The sequence below is a fragment of the Galendromus occidentalis genome, unplaced genomic scaffold (assembly GCF_000255335.2).
Source record: "Galendromus occidentalis unplaced genomic scaffold, Mocc_1.1 scf7180000077427, whole genome shotgun sequence".
NCBI lineage: Eukaryota > Metazoa > Arthropoda > Arachnida > Mesostigmata > Phytoseiidae > Galendromus > Galendromus occidentalis.
The window spans coordinates 150,976-177,109 of NW_003805415.1; the positions used below are offsets into that span (position 1 = coordinate 150,976).

Consider the following 26,134-nt stretch of genomic DNA (forward strand, 5'->3'; position numbering starts at 1 on the left):
CTCCATGAATTCCCTCTCAACAGGGAAATCCGAACCGACGCCCGATGAATTTTTTGGGAAGCTCGGGACCACGCTGCAGAGTTCTTCGAAACTCTGCGTAGGACGTAGAGTATTTTTTGGTCCGGATATAATTCTGTACTCGATTCCTGTCCAGGATCGTCCGCCTGAGGAGCTGCTCCCGACCAGAGGTCTCCGAAAGTCAGGGGCACCGCGCTCTCTACTGCGCATTCACAGTGTGGGTTCTGGCATCCAGATGACGGTGGTAGGAATCATGTGTTCCCACGAGACTCAGGTATACGCGGAGTGGGAGAAATAGCAGCGAACTCGTGAGGTCTGCTCCTTCGACGGGACTGAGCGCCCTTGTGAGGGCGTCGAATGCGATTCCCGGCAATGGACCAACGTTCCACCTCGTGGACACCTTCCCTCGAGAAATTCAAATGGGCGGCTGAGATTCGGCAAGTCATTGCTTTCCTGATTTTTTCTAAGAATCGAGTCCAGTTGCTCCATCCCGCCGACAACGATGGTCCGCTTAGCGGAGTTTTGCTGACCACTGCATCGAAAAGATATGCTTCTAATTCTGCTGCTGTAGCGGGCAAATAAAAATGGTAAAGCGCCCCATCTATAAATCAGTCGTAGATCGAACGATACATTTACAGCTCTTGGATCGTAAATGGAGATATGAGCAAAGTATGCGATGGCTATACTCTTCCCCCTTTTCCTTCACTGTCGAAGAAAAGAGAACAGAAAATGTTGGATTAAGCGAGGGGAACCGCGTTCGTTTTGACCTCTCGATAATCTCGATGCCATGCCGCAGGATGCTCCACGCTGAAGAGCTTGCCCGACAATAATGGGAGGAGACCTTGTCGCCTCGTCCGAGAAAACGACTTGATCTTATTCTCTTACACAGCGGCTGAGGGGTCTTGGCCGACACTCTCCTCGGCTGATTGTGAAATTTATGCGAGTCACGTCAAACTGGCAGGACCTCGTTGACAATCGAACGCTGCAGAGGGACCGGTCATTTCACAGAATCGCGTTCAGGGCTCATCACGGCGTAAGACACTTCAACTAGTACGCAGAACCTCCCACTTTCGACCTTGTAACCGAAATAGGGGGATCAACAGTTGTCCAACGAGGGATCCTCGAGCCGATGCAGAGATCCGAGGAAGTGCACCGCGGGAGGCGTCGATCGTTGTACGATCGCGGGCCGAATCGATTGAGACACAGTATCCGTGACCGAGTCGATTATTTTTCCCTGCTCAATCGCTTCAGTCTCGGTCGATCGGGCTCGTCCTGGTCTTCTTCTTCTTCTTCTGAATGAATGAACAACCAGGAATCGCGATGAGAGGGAATCGTTTTTCCACAGGTAGGTTCCCCCTTTCCATTTGATGATCGCGCCGACCAGCGTTTGCATTTCCGATATTTGATCGCGAATTTCAGCAGCTCCATGCTGACTTTATGGGAGGATCGATAGCTGAAAATCGCGGGACTACTGACGGAGAAGCGCGCCGCTCCTCTCTGTGTCACCGCTGCGATACGAGCTCCTGGCGAAACTTCATTTCCGCGCTAGCTCCCGAGTCCAACTACACCAGGAGTTGTGCCGAACACTCAGAAGCTTTGTCGATCCCAAAGGAGCCGGATCCTTTGGAAACGTTATGTGAGCACCGATGCAACATGTTTTTGTCTCGAATCGGAGTTGGAGCATACGTAATTGCAAACAAGCTCGAGGAGCCTGCTCGCATGCAAAACCTGACGACAAAAAGCGCTCCGAACTTCTTTCGTCGAACGAAGCAAATACGGAGGTCCCTGGAATAAATACTAATGTACCTCATGGAGGTAAGCAATCATTCGTCTTCCATGACGCCTGCATTTCGGACAGGAGCAGGAGTATCTCCGAAATACTCGGAACTCCGGTCTCTCTCTCGGTTTGGTCGGTCGCCGAGCTCCTTTTCGCGCGTAATTAAGAGATGCATCCACGAGCCTCTACGGAGCTTCATTTCCATGTAGAGCGCTCGAGAGAAGGAGCAACAGAGCTGCTAAGAAGGTGAATCGTTGACTGCGCGGCCGCCGCCCCTGCTCGGCATACGAACTTCCATATATGATAAGCATGTAATCATGACTCGTGCTCTAAATTCTTTTGATGCTTTGACTCTCGAACCTTGGCTCAGTGGAGAGTAATCTAGGCGAGGCTTCCGACGCCTTCGGTTTTTTCCTCGTTCATGAGCTCCCGGGGTGACGATTCCTGATGGCAGGAGAGAACTTTCCACCGTCCGGCTACGAGGTTCCGCTCGCGACGCGGCGGCTGAGCGGAGAGGAGGACGGGCGTCCCCGAGTAATTTCAAGAGCGTCGCCGGATAGACGAGCGTTTATGCGCAACGAGAGTCTGCGAAAAATCGAGGAGCACGCATTTTAGCATCTGGACCATGGTGCTAAACAGGAGGGCTATCGAGACCAGAGCGCGGAACCGCGAAACGTGACCAAGCACCGAAGCTTCTATCGCAGAATGGACATGAGTTCGAAGCTCGACTGAGCATTCAGCGATAGCTTACACGGAGCATTACGAATGAGAAGCAGAACGCGAATCAAATCGCTTATGAGGCCATCGAAATTCGGGGCGAATCGATCGAGTCGCTGACATTCGGAGATTAATGACTGGGACTACTCCTGATCACCTGTCAGCGGTAGCTCCCCTCCAGCTTCTTTGTCCGGCCTCTAAGAGCATCGGAGGACCCGCTGCGACGGCAATGCGGCAATTTATCGGAGGAAGTGTGCTCATGATTTCTACTCTCTGGCTGTTCCCGACAGCCTCCGAGGGGAAAACAGGAAAAGGACAAGGAGAAAAGAGCGGGTAAAGAAGAGAATAATGAGAGGGAAGGATATTGTCTTCGCGGGCCACGGAGCACGCTCATGCTTCCGCGGATGCGAGCTGGCCGCGACTGATATGAAACAGTCATCCGGTCAACTTCCCGTCCCGGTCCGAGTCGGCCATCGCAAGCGAGGCCGCCGACCGCACCGCTCATGGTCTACGGCTGAGATCATCATCCTATCACAATACTGCAGCCGTCTGTTCATTTATACGTGCACCTCACCATTCAGAGGATCGCATCCAAGCCGATGGCATCTCCGACAGAGACTGATACCGCTTCGGTCGAAGCTGGTCTCATGCAAACGTTCACCGGTGGCGGCTCTACCCATAGCGAGAGGAGCTCCGACGACTGTTCATCCGTTCCGCAGAACAATAGGATGAAATTTTATCGCGGGAGCGATAAAAAGCGCCGTAGGTCGTCGAGCACGGCGAATAATCGAATAAGATTTTCTGCTCATTCGAGGAGATACCCAGAACTGGATCTCGACGGAATAGATGAGGTTCGATGAGCCCGGGAAATGCTTCATGAAAAGGAAGATAGGAGGGATGGTTTCAAGTTGCAAGGTGTTGTTTATTGCGATGGTTTTTTCCTTCCTGTCCAGCGGTATCAACGGCCAACGAATCATAAATACACGGCTAACAAACTACGAGCTCTTGGCGTGGAAAGCAGTGTCGTAAGCGGAGGCGTATACGGTCGAAAGCGGGGCGGCAGCGTACGAGACGGTCTTCCTAACGACGGGCGCGGAGTAGGAGATGGTCTTCTGCACGGTCGCTGGAGCGGCATACGTGGTGTGAGCACCAGGAGCGGCATACGTGGTGTAAGCAGCAGGAGCGGCGACGTACGCCGCTGGTGCACCGTAGGAGACGGTCTTCCTCTCGAACGCGGGGGCGGCGTACGAAACGGTCTTGTGGAGGGTGGCCGGAGCAGCGTACGAGACTGTTTTGTGGAGGGTGGCCGGGGCGGCGTACGTAGCGTAGGCAGCGGGGGCGGCTACGTAGGCAGCTGGTGCTACGTGTGAGATTGTCTTCCTCACGCTTACGGGAGCCGCGTATGTTGTAGCGACGGGGGCGGCGTCAAGGTATTGAACCTGAGGGCGGTTAGGGTTCTCTTCGAGAAGAATTTCGGCGGCTTGATCATTCGATTCGCTGTAGAACTCGACTTTGTCGGCCTCCTTGGCGGCACGAGTGATTTGGATGACACGGTCGGCCGGAGCGGCGGGCTTCTCGACGTCGAAGACTTGTTGGCCGGGCTGTTGAGACACAACGCGTTCGACGCGGGCAGCGGGCGCGGCGTGGTTGATCAATCGGATAGTGGAGGACGCTTCTGCGGGTGCGTTCACGCTCACGGTTTCAGGAGCTCGTTGAGCAGCTGCGTGGATTCGGATCAGCTGTTCGGGACGTTTATATTCTTCAACGCGAACGTTCCGTTGACGGTTGGTGATGTGCAGTTGGTGAACGGCTGGCTTGGCAACTTCCTGATGGACAGCAACGGGAGCAGCGACCGCGACTGTGTTATGAACAACGGGGGCGGCAAGCGAGATCGTCTTGTGGACGAGAGGGGCAGCGTGCGCAACAACGGTTGCGGGAGCAGAGTAGGAAACGGTCTTGTGAACAACGGGAGCGCTGATCGACGCAACAGCGGGAGCCGCGTACGAGTAGGTCTTCTGGTAAGCTGGCGCCGACAAGTAAGCGGTGGCCGGGGCAGCGTACGATACTTTCTGCAGCGTTGATGTCGGGGCGACGTAACCGGTCAGGGACTGACCCGTCAGCGAGTAGTCCACATAGGCGCCTGAAGCGACGGCCACGAGGGCGGTTAGAGCAACGAAACGGAAAGCCATGGTACGTAGCGACTCGAGCACCTCGAGAGAGTGCCTTTATAAGATCGGCTCTTTCCCTCGCTCATCACTGGCCTTCAACTCTGGTATCGCTCAACAAGCGACAAACTCACTCGACGACTTTTCGACCCGAGCCACCGACGGGGTTGCCCGCTGCAGCGTCTCTCTCATTCCGAGATACCGAACGGAAAAGGGGGCTCGGAACGAAATCCGCTCACGGAACTATCTTCCAACGAGCTGATCACTTCGAATAGAGCTCTAGAGCCCGGGATTCGATGTTTAGTCTCGGCGCTCGGCACTTATCGCGACACTTTGATCGAATGCGGGGAACCTCGTCGCAACAGGAGCCAAACCCAGCCTCAGGGACCAAACCCAAATGAAACTCTCCGAATCTCCACACCATGGACCTCCGAAATTCCATCAGGTTCTCCGAATGGAATTGGATTCTCGATTACTTGATTCTAGTCTTAGGAATGAAACCGCGGTTCCATTTTTCCTACGGAGGTTTTCCCCGGCAAGAGTCGTTGATCATTGGATGGGAAGGACAGATACTCATTGTCAGCACTTTCTAACGAAGCGATTGTTTGCCAGAAAAGGATTCCGTCGGAGACATGACCCCGAAGCGCTAGCCGGGGATCCACGGACCGAACTCTCTCACTGGATTGCGGGAGAAATCAGTGATATTTCGGATAGTGCTGAGAAGTGATGCGGCATCTATTCCGATCACGTATTCTCTTCAATCGGCACAGAACGAAACACAAAAAAACAAGTTGTTGACTCCGGCCGTGCATGCGCTCTCGTTTTGTTTGAGAGATTTATGCTTTCGTTTCTGCCGAGAACTGTATTATTTAACCATTGGCTCGTTGGATCGATATCAGAAAGGCGGAATGTATTCATTCTCTCTCGGATCTTCGATTCGCTGATAATGTCTGCGTTTGTTGCTCAGACCGGCGTCTTTCTCGATTCGATCAAACCACGAGTCCTGGGCGACTGCTAGAAACTGAGCCCAAACCTCCAGTTTGAACGGAAACCATTCACGGAGTTAAGTCACGAAGTGAAGTTACGGAGTGAAGCTACGAAGTGAAGTCACGGAGAGCAGATCAGAAGGGGGATACAGTTTGCCGAAGTAGCCCGGGGGAAGCAAAATCCCTGGAGCTGTGCATTGAAATCCATTCGCTAGCAGCGAGAACGTTTCATAACAAGCCGGGAATTCGGGTTGCCAGGAGTGCCGACGTAGAAGACAGTCGGTCGGCTTCGGTGGACCTGGGTCGTAAAGAAGCGGGAGCCTCCCGAGTGACTGAAGAGACAGCAATCTGTTGTTAGCCCGCTTCAAAGGAAGAACACGTAAAAGCGTATGAGCTGAAGGGAACATAGGTAGGAGGGGGATTCGATGCTTTTACAACCGGAACATTCCCCGAGAACTACGTACAGTACTGAGGTAGCCGAGGAGGAGTCGTCCTTTGTCGCGCCCCTCATCCTAAGGTCGTCCACATTTCTACCGCGAGCGTCCGAGAGAATAATGAACTTCTGTATCGGAACCAGATTAGCTTACGGGTGTCGTTCGCGCCTTCTGGAACCTCCCAGAACTGCCCGGGCCGCATTAATGTTCCTTTACGCTCCAGAGAGCATAAGATTTTTGTAAGTTTGACAGCTCATCGGGACTTGCTACAGCAAAAGCTTGCTTGAGAAAATGAAGGCCGCTGTGCTTTGTTCAGCGACCCTCATTCTTGCGGGCGTCACAGCGCATATGATTCCAGTTTCGGATGAGGCTCATAACGCTCTCCTTCGGCTGTTCAGTCAGGCAAGTATGCATCAGCATGGAGCAAACAAGTAACGCCGCGAGAGAGCGCGCTCCTCACCGAGGGGCCGTTGTTTGCATTCCGAAGTCATTAGCATGTGGTCGGCCGGTCCTCTTTCATGCATTCTGTTATTCACAAACCCAACAAGAAAAATCCCCATGCTCAGAGCGTTAACGGCTTGTCCCTCCTCCGAAGCTTCTTTCTAACCTCCTTCCGTTCCACGTGCGCGGTTCGAGTTCAGTCGAGCTAACGCATCCATTCCGTGTCTCTGGTCGACGGCTCTGGGCGCAGGCAGCTCGCCAGGACCGTGTGGAATGGACTCTCGCTGAGCTTCCCGATCTCTTCGAGTTTTTTTACTTTCTAGCCACCTCTCCAACAGGACGTAAGGACGCTCGGAATCTAGCTATTGTCTCTCTTCCGGCGACGGGTGCTGCTCAATACTAGGCCTATGGGTGGAGGCGACGCATCAAACGAGTTCTTCAGCATTGAGGCGTGATTTATTAACGCTCGAGCGTTTCTCTCGCTCTCTGTAGGAAAGCGCGAGATTCGAGCATGGACTTGAAAGAATTATTGAGAGGCATCGGCAGCTCTTCGAGAAGCTCGTCCATTGTTTGAAAGTCGTTTCTTTCAATATCTGGACTGGTGCGCGCACAAGCGCTTTGCCCCTCGATACGCCTGAGGCCGCTTCGGTGACGAGGAACAATAAAATCTTTCGCACGGAAAATGGCTTCGCGTGGGTCCCCATAGAGGAGCAACACGCTATGGGGGAATATTATATGGATATTTTGCAAAGGCGTCCGCTCTCACTCCGATAATCTCCGGGGTGCGGCTTTTGGTGCTGCAATCCATTCCGTATCCCACGCTGGCGAGCTCCAAGCGTGTGTCACTCTTCGGCTTGCCTCTGTGATAGATAAACGAGAGGAATATCGAGACTATCGCCTTGTTCCACTCCGCATGCTTCCCTATCGCAGAACCTTGCAGTCTCCTATCGTGAGGTAAATCGATCGTCTTCCGAATCTCCCCCCTGCTTCGATTCTCACATGACGCCCATCCGAATCGGAATCTATGCCGCCGGGTACCGTCAACTCATCACTAGGGGAACATCCGAGGACTTTGATGATTCTTATCTGGATTCGAGTTTTCAAGAGGGTTCCCCCCCCCCAGATCGCTCGCCGCGATCTGAGAATTCATCCCGGTAGTTTTCTCCGCCCGCGGTATTCCGCAGCCCCTCCGGATTCCCGATCGACCCGAATGACTGCAGAATTTCGCAGCTCTTGGCGCAGGCCGCCCAGGATCCACAGTCCTTCGAATCGATGAAGACATGAATACCGAGAGCGTAGCTTGCTCCGCCGCGCCGCACTCTGCGAGGCTATTGAGAGGGCTTTCTAGAAGAATGGTCGGAAGAAATCCTCCCGGGAACAGCAGTTCTTCCCAGCGGCGTACGCAGGGGGGGGGGGGGGCGTATAGCTCCCTCCCGGTTCTTTCGTAATGCTGTAGTACAGGAGCGAATTACCATACTGGATTTCAGCCCCATGCGGGGACCCGATCTAGCCTTCGCGGTTCCCCATAGACGCCCCATGTTGAGCTTGAACCGAAGTCATTGCGGTTTCAGGAACCACGGTTCTTCGGAAAGCCTGGTAGAGACACCCTAAGTCTTATCTCTGTAGCGCAGCGCCATCGCTCCAGGGCCGCCCGAGTGTTTCTTCGATCTGACTGATTGTGAGCTGACTCCTCCGGCTCCCTACGGATCCGGGACACCATCTGAGTCATACCCCGGAGGGAGATTTTGGGCATCGCTCACGACGTAATTACATTGGAGTTCTCATTCATTTTGAAACTATCAGGTCGTCAGAAGCCTACCCGCATCAAATCAGGTTTGAATCCAATGGATCAGTGCACCCATGTTGGACGCGAGCCGAAACGCAATCGGGGCTGTAAGTTTCTCTACGCTTCATCCTACTAGACCGCTATCCAGCACATCCTATGCTCTCTGGACTCCGAATCACGTCGGAAAGATCAGGTTGGGTTCCCGCGGCATAGACCATGGAGTCGTGAATTGATATCTTTCTCAGTGGTCCATCTTCGAAAATTTTCGAGCGCGGCACGAAACCACGTTGGGATGGATGGACCGCTTCAGATACGCTCCGAGCACAGGATTCAACATATTCCTTCCAATAGGATATCGGGATCTTCTCTTTCAAGCCTGAGCTCATTTGGTCCATCGAGAATCCTTCAATGATGGGGATGTCCGGCTCTCCCCTGATGACGGTATCGAGGATGGAATGTTCCTAAGTTCCAGCTAATATCACTAAAGACAAGCCTTGGTCGCGACAGAGTTTATTCACCGATCGCTCACAACTGCTAAATTAAGACAACTTATGATTCCGGCGAGCAAGTCGCGCCGAATGGAATCGGATAGAAATATATCACATTCAGAATTCTCAAGACCAGATTGGACGACGTAGATATATGTACAAAATTTTTCGCATCCATTCAAGGTCCCGCGATACGTCTGCAGCAACTTCGCGCAGGCACAATGAAGCAAATGTGGAAATGACGTCACTACTGCCTACATTTCCGCGAGGATTATGACCGAGACTTCTTGCAGTACAAGTATTCGAGAAAATCGCGGGGAGAACATTTAAATTACACCTGTCGGACCTAAAGTTGAAACACTTCTAGTTTCGCTCCCACCACCGAGGCAACAGCACTCCAGCACTAAGCGCTGAGACGGGAGTTGATGATGGTTGCCAGATTTTTCACCTGTGCGTTGCTGGAGCTCATCAAGGGTGGTATGATCATATGGAGACTATGGTGGTGCATATTATCCTTCACCTGACGTTCCTTGTTTATCTCGACGGATTTTTCGAGAGTTTTTTGCACGAACGTCAAAAGGAGGATCTGCGACTCAACAGTCAGCTCCTTCCGAAGGAAGAATGCGATGTTGCTGAACAGTGCATCCTCCATTGCGCGCATGAAGTGATGAGCTTTGGCCTGCTTCAAAAACTCCATATAGACTTCATTGGCTTTCGAGCGGAGTTTCGCGGAACCCCCTGATGCGCAGACGACGGCGTGATTCAATAACAAATGATTTTGAACCGCGTCGAGCATCGATGAGCCGTTTGCGATGCAGCGCAAAAGAACTTCCAAGGCCTCGCAGTGAAGGTCGCCGGGAGTCGTTCCTTCGATAATGGATCCAACGATGTTCAGGAGTCCCTGACAGACCATCCGGGAGTTCGTGTCCTCATCGTGACTGACCAAGCGCACCGATAGAGCCAGCGTCTCTCTCGTGCACATCCCTCTACAACCGGATGCATTCATGTTTAGATGGAACATCAGTCCACCAACCAAGCGTGTTGTCACAATGAATCTGAGGAGAGACAGCGAATCGGGAACGTTGAGAAGTTTCGCGGCCCGGAGACAGATTTTGGCCACCGTTCGACAGCGAGCTTTTGGATGATCCGCAATCAGTCCGAGCACCTCGAGAACTTCTTCAGGCGACAAGTTCACCCCTCCCCTATCGGAGAGGTTATTGATAGTATCGGCGAGCTCGTCCGCAGCAGTTGCCGAGAACCTTTTGAAGTTGAGGTCCGACCATCTGTTCAGTGGGAAGACATTCAGAACTACCCCTCTCAGAGCAGGTGGACCCTCCGTGGCTCGCAGCATGGAGCGGAAGACATCATCGGCGCACGAGACTCTTTCTGGGACCGCCAGAAAATTGTCTCGGAGAAAGATGAGCAAAACCTCCACCTGCTGGATGACTTTCGCTGAAGTATCCCCGCATCTGCACAGTGTCGGAACGGCCTCTGCGAGCGTTTGTGCGACCCCCTTCGTAACGCTGTCGACATTTGCCAAGAGGAGACTTCGCAGACGATCCAAAGCTCCGGCTTCCAATGCGACTTGGACTTCTGACGCGATCTTGAAGCGTTGGCCGAGGAGCGCTAAATCATTGACTATGGCCTCGGGTAAACCAGTGGTGAGACCTGAAAATCGGGGAATTGTTTTCTTTGAGTTCGCGAGTGGGTGCGAGTAGGACTCCGAGAAAGAGAGTCTTCCAATCGCTTCCATTAAGAGAGCTCCTCCTGAATAAGACGAAAATATAGCTCACCAAGCTCCAGGGATCGGAGGATTTGCATAGTTTGGCTCGAATCGGCCATGCTTCCAGTCTCGGTCGGGGGAACGGGTAAAAATTATTATAAAAACCGAGCGAACCTGTACCACGGGTTCGTTCGTGCGTTCGATGACACAATGACGCCTTCTCCGGAACAATCGCACATCGCCCGGGGACACATGGTGCTGGGTGCATGTCTGTGTCTGCAACGCGCCGCTAGGAAACATGCACGCGAGCCTCCGGGGGTCCACACCGTTTCCGCGACCGTCCCAAGATCGGGAAAGCCCCGGTCGTCGATGACTATTTCCGAATATATCGGATCCCGTGCAGTAATTATCCACTTCCCGGGTTCCATTCGGAAGGATCCGGGCGGGGTACTCTGAAAACGGGCTCCCTTGGAATCGAGAGTTCACGCCACGCATGACATGCCTGGGGCCGATCATTGATATTCTCGCTCGACTCCTTGGAGCGCGTCTGGCGACGCGCATTCTTCCGACGTGTTCACTCGACTGGGGTCGGAGGTTATCATGGAATGAAGGAGCAGCCCCACAGAGTGATTTCAGGGTATCTCAGGGGGATGCCTTTATGACTGAACCCAGAGTCTCAATGGAATCCGATCAGATCCTCCTTGTTTCAGTTTCAGAAGGTCAATCAGCAGCCACACAGATCATCATAATGCAGCTTACTAGATTCGATGAGGGGATAGAAATCCCTGTCTGAAGCCATGATCGTGTTTCATCGAAAGGATAGGCGCCTTGAGTCGATGCTCTGAGTTTTATTATTCAGACTTATATTAGAACGTTCCGACTGAGATATTTTTTCTCGAATAAAAGGCATGAAGAAGAACTCTGCTCATTCCGACTATTGAATGAAGTTAACCGCCGATAAGGATGATCACAATACAATATCGAAGCATCCTTCGTTGGGAGGGCTCTCGAATGAGCCGTTGAGCAGCGAATGAACTCGAACAAGTTTACATGTGAACGTCCTCTGAGCAGTTTGCAGAATCGAAGCCGTATCTCGGAGCAACAATTTGAAACCACGGAGCCGAATCCCGACTACGCTAATGCTCCGCGATCAAGCTTTGGAGATCACAGTTTTTTCATCCGCTGGGCCATTCGAGGAATCCAAGGTGAAAGCCATGTAGTTGTAGATACCGGTCGCGAGGCTTCGGATCTCCGTTTGTTCATGGAGTTTTAGCGACTCGCTTAGAGTCTTCACTCCATTCGCTTCCATCTGCCGATGAAGCTCAGTCAGCTTCAGAGGATCATGGAGACGCGTTGCGCTGACCAAAGCGAACAACGCGCGCAAACCATCGAGAACTACGTCCGGAATCCGCGAGCGTAACAGGTTAGCCAGGAGCGCGACACAACCGATCTCGACGAGCGAGAAGATCTGTCGGGGAGTGGCTCGCGCGAAAAGATTCGACAGAGCTCTATGGGATTCTTCCCTGATTCTTTCGTCGAAGCTTTCCCGGAGGAAGAGGAGGGGTTTCGCGAGATCGGCTCTCAGCGCGTGATCCAAGACTTCGTGCGAACACGCGAAAATGTTCGTAAGAGCTCTGCAGGTGAGCTCCACATCCTTAGATTGATTTTCTTTCAAGCAAGCGAGTAAAACATTCAGTATTCCTTGATCGATCAGCTCCTTGCAATGGTTGTTCGAAGAAGCGAGGCAATCGACGAACAGAGCAAGCATGGGATTGAGACATTTCCGCTGGCAATTTACGTTTGTCATGACGTGCCTAACCAGGGTATCGGCGAGACGGGAGCTCAGAATCACGCCGAAGAAATCTTCTCTCTCGAACTCTACAGCGGCTCCCTTGAACGACCCGCATATTTCGATCACCATCTCACACGTGACTCCGGTGTAGGACAACGTCTTCTTGTAGATGTTCAGGACTGTTTCGAACAGGGGTGAACGACTTCTACCCTGCAGGAGGATTGCCCTCATGAGCCTGACATATGACATCAGAACCGTCGATGGCATGTGGTAAACGTCGAAGTCTTTGAGGTACTCGACGGGGTAGACGACCAGGAACGTCTCCCTGAATGCCTTGCCGTAGGAACACCACTGAGTGAGCGCATCGAGAGCCTCCTTGAACAGGTCCGACCTCGATGCATCGCGCAACACTTCGGCTTTGAAGAACGCGAGCAAGTCTTTCACCAGCTCGTAATTGTCGGCAGCGAGCTCATTATCTTTGAAGCTCAAGAGACTGTCGGCGTAGATAAGGAGCGCTTCTCGCCGCAGCTTCACGTAGCCGCTCGACAGGCATTTTTGGCAGAGGTCTTCGAGCTTGGAATTCAGAGCAAGCCTCAACGCCAGGGGCTCCCGGACGGCCTTACGGATATTTTCGAGACACTCCAGCACTTTTTTCGTATCATCAGCTTCGAGCGCTGGAACGAATGGCGACTCATCACGAAAGGTTCACTTTATTCTTGTTGCTCAGGGAACGCGAACGTTCTATGATTGACAGAGGACGCTATAGTCTGACTTTGCGATTAGTATCGTCCGGATATCGACTGTGGTGAGGCACTAGGGAGACATACCTTCGAGAGCAGCTCCGATATTTTCAACTGGCATATTGGCGGACTTAGCGGGAAATCTCTCGACCGGGAACACCGAGCACAATTCGGTCGCCAAGTTCGACGGGATGCCTCACGCGCGTGACACGGCGAGTGTCGTCGTCCACTCGAGTCCAACGTGCAATGTTGTCTGAAATATCAGAGAAGCAATCGGCATATGCAGAGTGTTCACCTCAATGGGAGATGTCGAGCTCCTTTCCTCATCGCTGACCCATTGGGCATACCCCGACTGGGAGTGCCTGCGACGATGCGCAACTCGGTGAGGCGATGTCCGAGCGAGTCGCCTAGGTTCCTGTTCTCCATAAGAGAGAGCCTCCAGGGAGAGTCGGATCCCGAATCGATTTCGAGTCATAATAGAGGTCTGAGTTCCCCGCGAAGGAAATTGATGAGATCAATCCTCGATGACAATATGGAAACTTTTATTATCGTAGGGAATTCCAGGAAGCAGACCACGAATCGAAATTAAAAATAGAGTCATTCCACTACCAGAATTGACTCAGCTTCCGGAGGAACACCAGGAACGGGAACAAACTCGTTTTAAAAAATCCTCATTCCACAAGGAATGCGTCGAATCGATCCGATATGCTGCTGATCTTCATCTTGAAAACATGATATGATGATGTGAGCATGGATGCTCACAGCCGCGTACCTATGCTCTCGATCAGAGTGATAAATTAAGCTCCATGAAGGAAACATATAAATATAAGGGAAATAGAGTTCAGGATTCAAGACACAATTTCCCTCACTCTCCCTTGTCTGCAAGATAAAAAATCTTCTTTCTGCCTGCGCAGTTCCATTGAAAAATCACAACTAACGGGTAAAAGCAGAGTTGCTGGCATGTAGCGCGCTGGTTCCACGGAGACTCTCAATCGAATCCCTCTATCTGCTCCGGTTAATTAAATCTCCTTCCTTTCTCCAACGGTCTTGATCCGTGGGCTTCGACGCTCTAGACTCCTGGAGTCGGGCAATCACGATTTGCGCAGCTTCTGAAACGGGAGAGCGCTCATCGTCGATCAACGCTCTAAGTAACCGAAATGCGTTGGACCGCGCGACGATCTGTTGGAAGTTCGGGAGGAACGAGGGGTCATCTGCTGCGTGCATCTTCTGGGTTAGAGCGAAGAGCCACCTGACGGCATTGCCGGTGACTTGCTCGTGTCTACTCTTCAAGAGTTCGACCAGTTCGGCAACGAGACCTTCGCTTGAGGCACGGTACAGCTGCTCGCTATCAGCCCGCGCAAAGAACGTGTCCATGGTTCTGACAGCTACTTTCTCGAGGTAGAGCCCCCACAGTTTTGGTTCGACTCTCCTAAGAACGATCAAGTGTAGCCTCGATCTTATAACATGATCAATGTAGAGAGTACCCGGACCGGAGCAGATGGAGTTGACTAGGCTCATGAGGAGACATAGGAGACGTCCGTCGCGATCGTGGAACAAATTCGCGATTCTCGGGAAGACATCGAGGGTGACCAATAGACCCGTCGTAGCTACGTCAGCATGGTCGAAGGTTGCCTTGATGAGCTCCGTGACCACAAATCGACACGAGCCGCAGGGCGAATATATCGTGCCATGTTTGAACGCCCTGGTATATATTTTTGTAGACCGAACATATTCGAAGTCCTCCGCCGGCTGTTGGCCCTGAGCGATGCGAGGTAGGAGTTTGGAGAGAACGGGACAAATTTCTTTGATGAAACCACAGCCGCGCTGAAGTTCACAAACTCGGCCGAGGAACAACGCCACACCTGGCATCAAGGGGTCTCGTGTGCTATTCCATGATAGTTTCACTTCGGTGATCTTAATGAGGTCTCTGAGAGCGTCCCTTCCGAACCTTTGGAGCGGAAACGTGTGGAACGCCGACACTCGCACAGCTCGTAGAGCTCTGAATCGATGATAGCCGCCCTTGTCGCACAATTCGCGGAGGTGTCGAGCAGCCCTCGAGTAAAGGCCGCAGTTTTTCGAGTGTCGGAAGACGATGTTCTGGTAGAATGTGAGGATCTTCTCGAGATATGCGTCCACTCTGCCCCCATCAGCCAAGGCGGCGAATATGTTCGCGAGATCTCGCATGAAGTCCAACGTCATTGACTGAATTGAATTCTTCTGGTATCCGTAAACCTCCGCCGCAACATCATTGATCGTCTCGAGGTCGCTCTCGCTGAGGAAGAAGGTGTGTTTCGTCGTGTCCAGAACTCGACTGAAGAGCTCTTTGATATCTTGTGTGGACTTCGGAGTCTCTACTGTAAACCGAATTGGGACTAAATCGAAGAATCAATTGAATCGACCCCAGATGATGCGGGAGTCTGGTGCTCCGGTCCTCAAGATGCCATACATCTCTGAGCGTAACGCGTCATCTTCGATACTTACAGAACGGAAACCTGTGTAGCTCCTTAGACATGGCGTCATAGCGGAATAACCAATCAGGTCCTATACATCTATTGGCTTTGTATCTCTTAGGAGGGGTCGCGTCTGAGATTGCGATCGAGTCACGATCCTCACTGTCACTGTCACTGGAATCAGCGCGCATGGTGGACAAAGGCGGCTCCGGTTACTCCGTGATGATGCGACCTCGGCTCGATCGAGAGGACTGTCATATGGACGGGGAATATGCACGTGCACGCATTGACTTGGTCGCTTGCTCAATTCGGCCTTTGCAAGGTTCTCCGACAAGCGCCTCCATCGGATCGATCACGTCGGAGTTTTCCGGGAATTCTAGGGAACGACCCGTCTCCCTGCAAAGGAAGTAATCCCTCCACGGGAGGGATTGTATATCAGCGCGCTCTACATAGTCCATAGTAGATACCGGAATCGTCGATTGCGCATGAAAAATAGATACACACTCGCAAGTGTGCTCACCGGGTTACCGAATTCGCCCATCGAGCATTTCCTGACGCGGAAATTCCAGTACAGCGATATGCGATTACGATATCACCCCTGTCTCAAGCGCTGGGCACAGCGCTGGATATGGAGAATTGAAGAATTGCGACCGGAAATCGTCCGATTCGCAAGGGAAATCTTCCCCGCCGGAGATTGAGAGAGAGCTACTCAATCTGCGAAATTCGGGACGAGTTTGAGGACATAAGGAATATGAGATTCTGCACAGCGATTTTTGAGCTCGCCGATGGAAGTCTGGAAGGGTCCAAGTGAGCTCACGAACTAACCGAGCCGCTCACGCGCTAGCCAGTTGCTTACGAAGTCGTCGAGCATACAACGCCTCGAGGCATACTCCGGACATGATTAGGAGTTTGCGAAATTCAGTAAGAGCTTGAGAGAGAATCAAAGGGGAGTGTATTATTTCGAGTTGAATCCTTACAATGTGTCTATAGAGCCAGACGGTTCCCGTTCCTGTCAAAGCATATTCTTATACATATTCCTCATCTCCCTTCGGTGATTTCATCTATAAATTAGAAAATCTTCAGCAATCACAACCATGACTTGTGGACTGCGCCGCTTCAATGACTTTCAGTCCCCGGAGCGAACACCTCAAAACGAACTCTCGTGCTCAATGTCCTCCTCCGCGAATTCTTCGCGGAAGTACTTTTCGAAGAACTTCTGGCTAATCGATGCGATCCTCTCGTTCCCGTGGGAGGCCATTCTGGAGAACAGATTCGGGATTTCGTTGTTCAACATCTCCTGTAGGATGTAGGAGTCGATTTCTGCCTTCCGTGCGCTAATCATCATGGCAGAACAGAATTGAATCGCTTCGAAGATGACATCGGAATTTCGCGAGAGGAGCAGAACCAGCAGAGCTTCGATGAGTCCGAGTCTGACCGCTTGATACCAATGGCCGAAATTCGCTCGTTGTACAAAAATGTCCAGAACTACGCGGGCCTCCCGTCGGATATGCGCTTCGGAATCTGACAGCAAAATGAGTACCGGAGAGAGCAAATTGTAGTGTACGACGAGAGATATCAGGTTTTGCGATTCACAAAGAAGCTCGCTGAGAATTCGGCAAACCTTTGTGCTTTGCTCTAAACTACGCTCATACATGATAGTGTGCAGAGCTTCGAGTCCATGATTTCCGATGAAAATCAAGTTTGCATTTTTGATCGCGGACACTCTCGATATGAGCAGAACATACGCGGCGGAACAAGCATCGCTGCAGTCAGGCGCAGCGACGTGTTTAGATAAGCGATCAATCAGTCTCGGGAATTCCCTTGAATTAAGCAAATTTTCGTTGATCAGCGGAACCACGATTGCCGATGAGGTTTCGCAGATTGCTTCTGCGATACCACAGCAGATCTCAGAGGGAGCGACGATTCTCTCCAATATATTCAAGAGCGAGGAGGCGTGTTTCACATCAGGAATCCCAGGAGAAACAATTGATCGGATCGCCAGTACGAAGTCTAATTTAGCATCGAATGATAAATTTCCAAATCCAATCCCTTCGATAGTCGAAAGACATCCGATTCTTAGAAACTCGTCTCTCAAGATCGAGCACGAGCCGCATGAAAGGCCAACAGTCTTGAGGAATACACATGCTAAGCTCGATGCTGGTTTCTTGATTTCGACGGAGTCCCGCGCGAGCTCGAGGAGCCACCTCATGGATTGCAGAGAGTCTTGGGGGGCATCCTCCGTATTCAGGTTAAGGAGGCAGTCCATGACGATCTCGAACGCGCACTCCCCCACTTCTCCGTATCTGTGATTCGAAGACGCTGCCAGCAATTCGAGCAGTCCTCGACTAGTGGCCAACTTCCATGCTGAGGAAGTGGTGACACAGAGAGCGAGATTTCTCAGGATCGTAACGATGTCTCCGGCGGGCTTCGTTGTGAGTCCTGAAAGCATGGAACTCTTCACGATGTCTCTGGGATAGGAGAAGGCAAAACTATCATAAGCTGCGTCTCACTCGTTACTTGCCAGCTCTCAGAGATAGGATTAGTCGAGGTATCTCGTTTTCCGGTGTTTCCGTCTGGACTTCCGGCAGTTCCTCGCACATGAGCTTCGCTCGCGGCGAACCCATCTCATCGGATTCGATTCCTTCACCAACAAATGAATCGCAGTCGACCCCTGAACGGAACTGCCGCGTAGCCTCTATCGCATAGATTGCATTCCTCAGCTGAATTCCTCGGGTGAACGTCGCGTCGAGCTCCTGATAGCGGTGGCGACTGAGATGAGTGATGAAACATCCACATGTCAGATAGAGGGATCTGTTGGTACAAGGCACGTTTTCAACATCGCCCGACCTCATATTCTCGAATCGACAGAGTTCCCTTTTTGAAACCCATGCTGGCACGCCTGCCCCCCTCCACCTCCACGCAGGGTTCGGTCGGGGCTAAAATTTATATAGAATGGATCGCCCGAGGAAGACTAAAAAAATATCTCCGATAGCTTATTTGACTGCATGCTCGATGGCAACCTCATTTTTTCTGTTCTGAACAAAGACGATGTATAAGGCATGAGGCGCGCCGTCTAGGTACGAAGAGTCTCAAGCGAATTTCGCTGTCACAGCTACAACCTGCAATCTACAATAATTATGAAGTTTATTATTACTTCATTCTTACCCATGAAGTTTCTCGCACCTCCTCGCTAGGTGTTGCGAGGGTCGATTTGCAGTCCAGTAATCAGCGGGTCTTATAGTGGCGGGCAGAAACCTTTCTCTCTCGGGGACTTCAGTCAGATGATGGCTCTTTCTCACCGTCGGTGTCTCCGTGCTCATCCAATGAATTCATCGCCCAAAATCTACACGTATCCGATGCGACCGGGTGGATTTGCTCCCTGGATTCATTCGCTGGAGCAATAATTGGTCGGTGATGTCCGAGGAAAATCGGCTCCTTTCGGTCTCGAGAAGAGCCAGCCCAGAGGAATGATTGGTCTGCAGGAGGCGCACAAGAGTCGGTTTCTCAGCCGAGCGGACCGATAGTTGAAGAAGAGATGAAACTTCCGGTGTCATCATTGCTTCAGAGCAAGTCGTATTGTCCAACTGTGTCCTCCATCAAAGTACATTACGACTTCCCGGCGCTGACGGCGCCGTAGCCGTCGCGTTAAGTCGGAAAAATCGCCAGCTGCAAGGGTAATTGAGCATGCATCGAAGTCTAATTATTGATAACCTTTGAAACGCCTTTATTATCAAACCCCTATCTTTCCACCAGGGAAGAGATTATCGGCCGCGTTTCACCTGCGGAGGGGAAGTCAGCTCGAGAGATTGAGTTTCTTCGGACTCGATGGTTGACGACCGCGCATTGATGAAGTCCGGTGAATTATCCGCTACAAAGGTATTCGCTTCTACCAGGTATCATTCAATCATTTCTTTCCGCTGCGCGCTGGATTTGTACCAAATCCTCCAGATACACTGTGAGTTTTGAGGCAGGCCCGGCGATTGCGAGACGGCATGGGGTATGAGCCAGGGGACGAGACAACGGAGGACGCGAACGTACTCTTCCACAAGGATAGCCTCAACCCACACACTAGGCAGTGCTTCAGCGTCCTCACGTTTGACCGACAAGTGGTCGGCGACCACACATGGGTGAAGCTGATCAGAGCGGGCAGTCATCCTAAGATTCATAGATCGCGCCGGCAGGTCCCGTTTACTCGAGAGTAAGTCGAGAGTAAATATTATCAGCTTCTTGTCGCTCCCGTCAGGGCGACGCCGACGTCTCCCGGACACCGATGGAGGGAAGCAGTCAGAGCTTCTGATCTTTGAGCTTTGAAATTACCGAGAAGGTCGTTGTATATATTTTATTAATGATTTAGGTGATGGTAAAATCGCTTATGGAATGTGAAATCGGGACCGAAGAAATGAGTACGAAGCACTACGCGAGGATCCATGGAAGGTGCGAAACAATAAAATCAACAATAACAGAATGAGTTCGAATTAGGAGCGATCAGCCAGATGTGGGGCTCCCCTGAGACCCTTGGTTCGCCTGCTTCGACTGAATGCGCCGGGAAGCCTCCAAAATGGACCTCAGCTGTTCGTTCAGCTGGTCGTTCTGTTCTTCCAATTTGTCCAAGGCCTCATTGATATTGTCCAGAGCATCGTTGACGGCCGAGAATTCTGGGAAGCCAAAGAGGGTATCGTTACGAGGTCATCGTGCACGAATACATCCGCCATGAGAACAGCACGAGCTGGACGATACAACGCACAGTAGGACGTTTTCTGAGAGCTAGAAATTTGACTGAAACCACGCAGACGCTTCGAACGCGCGAGTCAGATGACTATGCAGCGCCCCGACGAGTCATATGATGCAGGTTGCGAATTGTAAAGCAAGAGCTCCGCTTACCTCTCTCGTCTTCGAGCTCAACGTTGTCGATTTCAGCTTCGTCTGCATCCTCCTCTTCGTCCATCTCTTCGTCCTCGATTTCTTCAGTTACGACGGCATCATCGACGTCTTGCTTTTCAGGCTCATCCCGATTCACCATTTTCGCGTTCCAACACTCAGCTGAAGGAAAAAACACCGTTCAAGAATGGGGCCTTTCCACAAGTTCTGCCCGCGCCGTCTTCTCCTGCACCACCACCAGAGATGACAGCTTCCTTCGTCAGCTTGTTCGTCGCTGCTGCACTTTCTTTGTGAATGAAGTCTCCTCCAGACTCATTCGACCGTCTGAGAGTTTCGAGCTCCAAATCGAACGTAAACAGCGGAGTTCCAGACGAATTTGAGAGCGAGAACGACAGGTCGGGGAGAGGGGAACAAGCGGCGCGGCGGCTGCAGCCTTCGCAGAGAGTGCCACCGCTCGCATCGGATATGTGAGTCAGAATCGTGGAGACAAATCTTATCATTATATCATTTTTATTCTGAGAAGAGAGCAAAGCCGAATCTCCCTATAGTAATGAGTTCCTTCTCTTCCTACTCTGATCCGCGGAGCTAACTCCGATATACAGCTCTGGATCATGAAACCAGTTCCAGCGAAGCGGAGCCCGCCCTCAAGAGTGAGTTCTCGAAGTTCTCAATCTGGAGAGTTCGGGGCTTGAGGGAGTCTGACGAGGAATCTCGGAATGTCTGCCTTTCGAGAGGAGTATCTCTGACTCCCTCGGAAGAATGGGGGAATCTAATCTAGTTGAGGTACGGCTGGGCATAGACTTCGGTCATCAAAATTAAGCTAGGCATGTGAGCACCAATATCTCGTAAGAACGCACCGCGCAGGACCGGCGAAGAAAAGCTCTTTGTAACGAATAGTCGCTGTGAGGAATGTTCTTCAAGTTTTTTTCCCAGTTGAGCCAGCCGGAGGGGACAAAGTGTTCGTGGCACTAGAAATTCTTCGTGAAGGCGTTCGCTGAACCGACATTCGCTGAGTCTCGCGTGAAGAATCAGCGTATTCATAAGGCATTCGTGGCGTTATCGACTGCAAACTATCCGTGAACTATGATCGAGGAACGTCTCTTCCATGGCGGAGCTAATGTTACCAAACGGGCTTCCTCGCAGCAAAGAACGGATGATACCAGGGGAGCATGTATTCGGCCTGCGGTACACGCGGCCGTGAAGGCCATATGCTCGATACATGTCCATTCCCGTTCCAAGGAGACAATAGCCGAATCAATCAGACGAAAGCACGCATGGATTAGAAAATGATATTCCGCGTACGAATTACGGATCCTGGAGTTCCACGAGATTTAAAGTCCCCTCGCGTCCTCGGTTCCAAGTTCAGAGAACCGTTCGTGTAGCATCGGTATTTCCCGTCAGGGGTTCCTGATCGAATCACGGAGCGAGACTCCTAAACACCCGGAGAATCTGCGACAGGGATAACACAGCGTCGTAGGAGTCGTTCGAGAACACGAGCTCGATCTCTTCCGAGCTCCCGATAGAATCTCTGGTTCTCCTCACTCTTGCAATTTTGCTTCGAATCCCGACTTCCTTCTTTCTCTGGGGTTTCCGTCAGATCAATTGCCCCGGATTCAGAGCGCGTAGGAACAATTGAAACCTCTCCCGTTGGGTGTGCTCAGCGATGGGATCTACGGCTCCCTGGCCCGGTTCTAGAGCTGCCAAGCTTCGGAGGGCGTTGGGGAACTTTTAATTCAGCGGAAAGTTCCGGAGCGCATCCTCCGCCATCTTGGCTCCCTGGCCAAGCGCGGAGCAGGACAGCGGGACCATACGGGTGCTTCTGGGTCAGCGTTGAGATCCACGAATCGGATCGTGAAGTCATCAATTATTCGAATATTTCCAAATCTCCCTCACTATTGGGTACCGCTCTGAGGCCAGCTGATCTAAAAAGGGCTTCGATTCGGCCAAAAAGTTTAGCTCGTCACCGGAGTAGAGCGGCGCATCCGAACGGACTCCCATGCACAGATACGGAAGCGGGAAACTGAGCTCCTATTCCGCTCTAGGAGAGCCTAATTTGAAACGGGAGATTGGAGGGACTTTGTTTTGTGTGACTGTCACGTGCGTTAACATCCGATGATCGCGCGCGCTGTCATTGCACTCGAGACTATCATCGACCAGCTGAGCGATCTTTCCTCGGATTTTTATCAAGTTTAGAGAGTGCACTGCGAATCCTCCTCGCTTCACGCTGAGCATCTACTATCGCCTCGGTTTCCGGGAGAGTTCACCACTGCGAAATGTCACAGTGCTGTGCCCGTGAGAGTGCATAATGAGACCGAAGTTCTGGAAACGGTCTTCGCTCAGAAAAAATGCGCACCTGAGTTTCTCCGGCTGTGGCTTCCTCGGTATTTATCATGTGGGAGTCGCGAGCGCATTCCGAGAGTACGCGCCAGACATTGTCGCGAACAAAGTTGTCGGAGCGTCGTCTGGAGCGTTGACAGCTTGCTGTTTGGTGAACCGGTTGCCGTTCGATGTGGCTGTCACTTCCATTCTCCGAATGGCCACGCAATCCCGGCGCCGCGCTCTGGGACCATTCCATCCCACTTTCAATATCAACGATATCCTGTTCGAGGACCTGGAGAAAATGCTCCCGTCAGACGCCCACATCCGGAGTGATGGGAAACTGTTCATTTCTGTGACTAAGAGCTCATCATTGGAAAACCAAGTGATCAGCCGATACAGCACCCGCGAAGAACTAATCCTGACGTTGATGGCATCGTGTTTCATCCCGGTATTTTCCGGATACATACCGCCGAAGATACGCGGCGAAAGATTCATCGACGGAGGCTTCAGCTGTAACCTCAAAGTATTCGACGATAACACAATTACGGTATCTCCGTTCTCGGGCGAAAGCGACATCTGTCCGCGGGACGAGAGTTTCCAGTTGAGCTGCGTACAGATCTCAAACACTTCTCTGTCGGTGTCGCCGGCGAACCTCTACCGGATGCAGCGGATCCTCTTCGCTCCACATCCGGACGTGCTGGCGAGAATGTGCCAGCAGGGCTTCGACGATGCCATCAAATACCTCAGAAGACACCAACTCATATCTTGCGTTCGCTGCTTAGCTGTGGAGTCCACCTTGCTCCTTCCAGCTGTACAAACCCCTCATGAAGAGCATGAAACGAAGCACGGGACCGGTGGAGAGCGTGACGGAGACTGCGCGGAATGCGATGTCGTCAATCAGATAGCTCAGTTATCGTCTCTCCCTGAAAAGGTCCAGAAGCCCTGCAAGGACGCGGCCGAAGCGCTCGAGCGAAGCCTATACCACTGGCTGTTCAAAACACGAACCATGAAAACGGTCGCTCTCATCACGGCTCCGGTCCTCCTGCCGCTTGATATCGCCTATATAACACTGCGGAAGCTACGCGAAAGCTTCGCGCCGTTGAGAGCGCAGCTCAGAGAAACGATCTCGAGGACAATCTCTAGCAAACTCTTGGAATTGAAAAACGCCCTCGGATTGACCGAGTCCCGGGCCCAGATCGGCACCGGGTCGGGACATCTTTCGTACCAGCTGGCGATTCACGAATACGAATCTATCGAGCCCAGAAGAAGGGCATACACGATGGACACTTCGAAAGGCTCCAAAATAGCTCGAGCGAAACGGAAATCCTTCGCAGGTATCGAGAAACGACTCGTTTCAGAACTCAATCTCGGTTTTGCCGTGGATATGGAGGACGAAACAATGTCCAAAACTTCGACTCTCCTCAAGACGATGGATTCGACAGAAAATCTGCCGTCTGTCGCCGACGCGGTCTCCTTGACCAACGGAGCTCTGCAGAGAAATGCCCCTCAGAGTCGAGGCATCAACGCTATCGTGAATGTGACGAGACAGAAAGACCCGCTGATGAAGTTCTTCTACACCGACGACGAAACCAATAGTGTGCGAGTTACGGAGATCTTTGACCTCTCGAGAATATAGAACTGTATATCTGTTTGGAGGTCCACGTTTGGGTTAAATGAGTATCTAGCCTTCAGTACATGTCTTTTATTCATCTCTCTGATACGATACCTCCTCTTGGGATACCTCCCTCGAAGCTTCCCTCTGAATACCCCTAGTAGGTAGCCATTCCAGTGAGTCCAAGAATTCTCAGAACACCCTTGCTGCCGACACGGCGCCGGCGCGGTATCAAATGGAGCGCGGGATCACCGTGTGTCCCGGGATTCTGATACCTTCCACTCTCACTGATGCAAATACGTATGAATTCAGAAGTAGAGGGCAGAAAAACCTACTTCAGACTCGGGTGCTGGTGCTAGTTCGTGAGATAGTCCGATCGTGAGATGAGCCCTGATCGTATGTGCTGAGAACCCAGGGGCTTCTCCGAGCTCTTATCTCGGGTAAACCGCACAGCCGACCCGGGCTTCTCCGTGATTGTCCCGTTTCTGTGGTTGAAGGCCAGATAACCTGAGTGGGGTCGGGGCAAGAGAATTGCATCATCGACGGGTATATGGTCATTGATGGCTCTGGAGAGCCTGCTTCGGTTGATCCAGGCAACGATAGAGCCCGGAGACCGGTAGAGGGACCAGAAGAGAGCTTCTCCAATTTTCCCGCTTCGAGGAAAACCCACAGCAATTTCGGAATCTGCTGACGGGTTTGCCCGAGAAATAGAAACGCCCGAGAAATAGAAACCTCTGGAGAGCCTCGCGATAGCCTACAGAACGCTTCCGGCGGTACCTCGGAGTGGATTCCGCGGTGGAAGGTCAGGGAAGCTCATGATGATCTCGAATCCGGATTCATATACCGGATAACCGCTGCAGAAGGATAGATTTAGGAATCCATCTCTGAATGATCCAAGGTTTCGCGATTCACCGTCAAGACTCAAGACGTTGTCGATCGCTTCGCGCTCGATCTAAGGAGCTCAGCGACTCCAAGGAGCTATCTGACACATATCCACCGGAAATTTCATCATCCTCTCGACACATGCATGCTTGACGCCGAGAGCATCGTGTTTTCTACGGTACTGTACCTGCCAGCGGCTGAAATACGCCCCCAAGGCTGGATTCCACGCCGCTCCCAGGTGCGACGAGCTGACATGATCCATCCTTCAGCATACATAGATTAAGGAGGCCGCTTTCCTCACATAACGAAAACTCACCCAGGTAGCGCTCCTTGGGTGCTTCAATCTAGCGAATCCCGGACTGGTCGCATCAGAGGAGATCTCTCGGCTCTCGAGAGGATGAATTCCGTTCTCGAAAGAGGAAGGATTCCTCTCTCGTGGAGGTCGATGTGTTTCTACACGCGATCAGTTGAGCGAGATCTCCGAGCGGAGGCTGTTGGTCAGTCTGGACAACTACAAGATAGCATGAAAGAGGCCGCTGTGGGCGACTTCTCATGCTTTGGGAACGCTCTCAGAGCCTCTTCTCATTCCTATTCTTGAAACATTCCTCCCTTTCCATGGGGGTTATCATGTTTTCAAGGGCTTCCACCTGTCTCCCACGAGTGATCGGACGAATCGAGATCCTCGTAGACCAAGCTTTCTAGGCGCAGCTCCGGACCCGTCGGTGGGCGAGAAGCTGTAGTGAGAAGCACACATGCTGACGGACGACATGTTGACTTTACTGTCGCACCGTCGAGGAAGTCCTGAATTCCATCCCTGAGGCCCGCCGACGATTCAAGTGAGGGAATGAGCTAGGTTCCTCAATTGGGAATCAGGTAGGAGCAGGCGCGTATCCAGGACTTTTTTTTGGGGCGGGCACACGATGACT

At 52.0% G+C, this 26,134-nt stretch overlaps 5 protein-coding genes across 5 annotated transcripts; 1 reads left to right on the forward strand and 4 right to left on the reverse strand.

Annotated features, from left to right (window-relative positions):
* Window positions 1–3,423: 3,423 nt before the first annotated feature.
* On the reverse strand, window positions 3,424–4,703 carry LOC100903364 (cuticle protein). Its single transcript, XM_003742571.2, has one exon. It carries the CDS (start codon window positions 4,699–4,701, stop codon window positions 3,508–3,510), a length of 1,194 nt encoding a protein of 397 aa, XP_003742619.1. The 5' UTR covers window positions 4,702–4,703; the 3' UTR covers window positions 3,424–3,507.
* A 4,115-nt stretch (window positions 4,704–8,818) lies between these two features.
* LOC100903507 (uncharacterized) lies at window positions 8,819–10,772 on the reverse strand. The gene is made up of 2 exons (XM_003742572.2): window positions 10,606–10,772; window positions 8,819–10,480 (listed from the first exon to the last, which is right to left on the reverse strand). The coding sequence occupies exons 1-2, from the start codon at window positions 10,652–10,654 to the stop codon at window positions 9,216–9,218; spliced, it is 1,314 nt and encodes a 437-aa protein (XP_003742620.1). The 5' UTR covers window positions 10,655–10,772; the 3' UTR covers window positions 8,819–9,215.
* Window positions 10,773–11,179: 407 nt separating this feature from the next.
* LOC100903652 (uncharacterized) lies at window positions 11,180–13,282 on the reverse strand. Its single transcript, XM_003742573.2, has 2 exons — window positions 13,155–13,282; window positions 11,180–13,001 (listed from the first exon to the last, which is right to left on the reverse strand). The coding sequence occupies exons 1-2, from the start codon at window positions 13,186–13,188 to the stop codon at window positions 11,686–11,688; spliced, it is 1,350 nt and encodes a 449-aa protein (XP_003742621.1). The 5' UTR covers window positions 13,189–13,282; the 3' UTR covers window positions 11,180–11,685.
* A 6,569-nt stretch (window positions 13,283–19,851) lies between these two features.
* LOC100897884 (UPF0184 protein AAEL002161) lies at window positions 19,852–20,748 on the reverse strand. The gene is made up of 2 exons (XM_003742536.2): window positions 20,399–20,748; window positions 19,852–20,172 (listed from the first exon to the last, which is right to left on the reverse strand). The coding sequence occupies exons 1-2, from the start codon at window positions 20,535–20,537 to the stop codon at window positions 20,003–20,005; spliced, it is 309 nt and encodes a 102-aa protein (XP_003742584.1). The 5' UTR covers window positions 20,538–20,748; the 3' UTR covers window positions 19,852–20,002.
* A 1,904-nt stretch (window positions 20,749–22,652) lies between these two features.
* Window positions 22,653–24,410, forward strand: LOC100898031 (patatin-like phospholipase domain-containing protein 2). The gene has a single exon (XM_003742537.2). It carries the CDS (start codon window positions 22,701–22,703, stop codon window positions 24,348–24,350), a length of 1,650 nt encoding a protein of 549 aa, XP_003742585.1. The 5' UTR covers window positions 22,653–22,700; the 3' UTR covers window positions 24,351–24,410.
* Window positions 24,411–26,134: the final 1,724 nt, after the last annotated feature.

What these genes read in the sequence shown, in the direction of transcription:
- LOC100903364 (XM_003742571.2), bottom strand. Translation starts at nt 4,701, where the DNA reads ATGGCTTTCCGTTTCGTTGCTCTAACCGCCCTCGTGGCCGTCGCTTCA.
- LOC100903507 (XM_003742572.2), bottom strand. Translation starts at nt 10,654, where the DNA reads ATGGCCGATTCGAGCCAAACTATGCAAATCCTCCGATCCCTGGAGCTT. An exon ending in CCTCCGATCCCTGGAGCTTG is followed by an intron (nt 10,481 to 10,605) that starts GTGAGCTATATT and finishes CCCGATTTTCAG; the next exon opens with GTCTCACCACTGGTTTACCC.
- LOC100903652 (XM_003742573.2), bottom strand. Translation starts at nt 13,188, where the DNA reads ATGCCAGTTGAAAATATCGGAGCTGCTCTCGAAG. An exon ending in TATCGGAGCTGCTCTCGAAG is followed by an intron (nt 13,002 to 13,154) that starts GTATGTCTCCCT and finishes CATTCGTTCCAG; the next exon opens with CGCTCGAAGCTGATGATACG.
- LOC100897884 (XM_003742536.2), bottom strand. Translation starts at nt 20,537, where the DNA reads ATGGTGAATCGGGATGAGCCTGAAAAGCAAGACGTCGATGATGCCGTC. An exon ending in TGAGCTCGAAGACGAGAGAG is followed by an intron (nt 20,173 to 20,398) that starts GTAAGCGGAGCT and finishes TTGGCTTCCCAG; the next exon opens with AATTCTCGGCCGTCAACGAT.
- LOC100898031 (XM_003742537.2), top strand. Translation starts at nt 22,701, where the DNA reads ATGAGACCGAAGTTCTGGAAACGGTCTTCGCTCAGAAAAAATGCGCAC.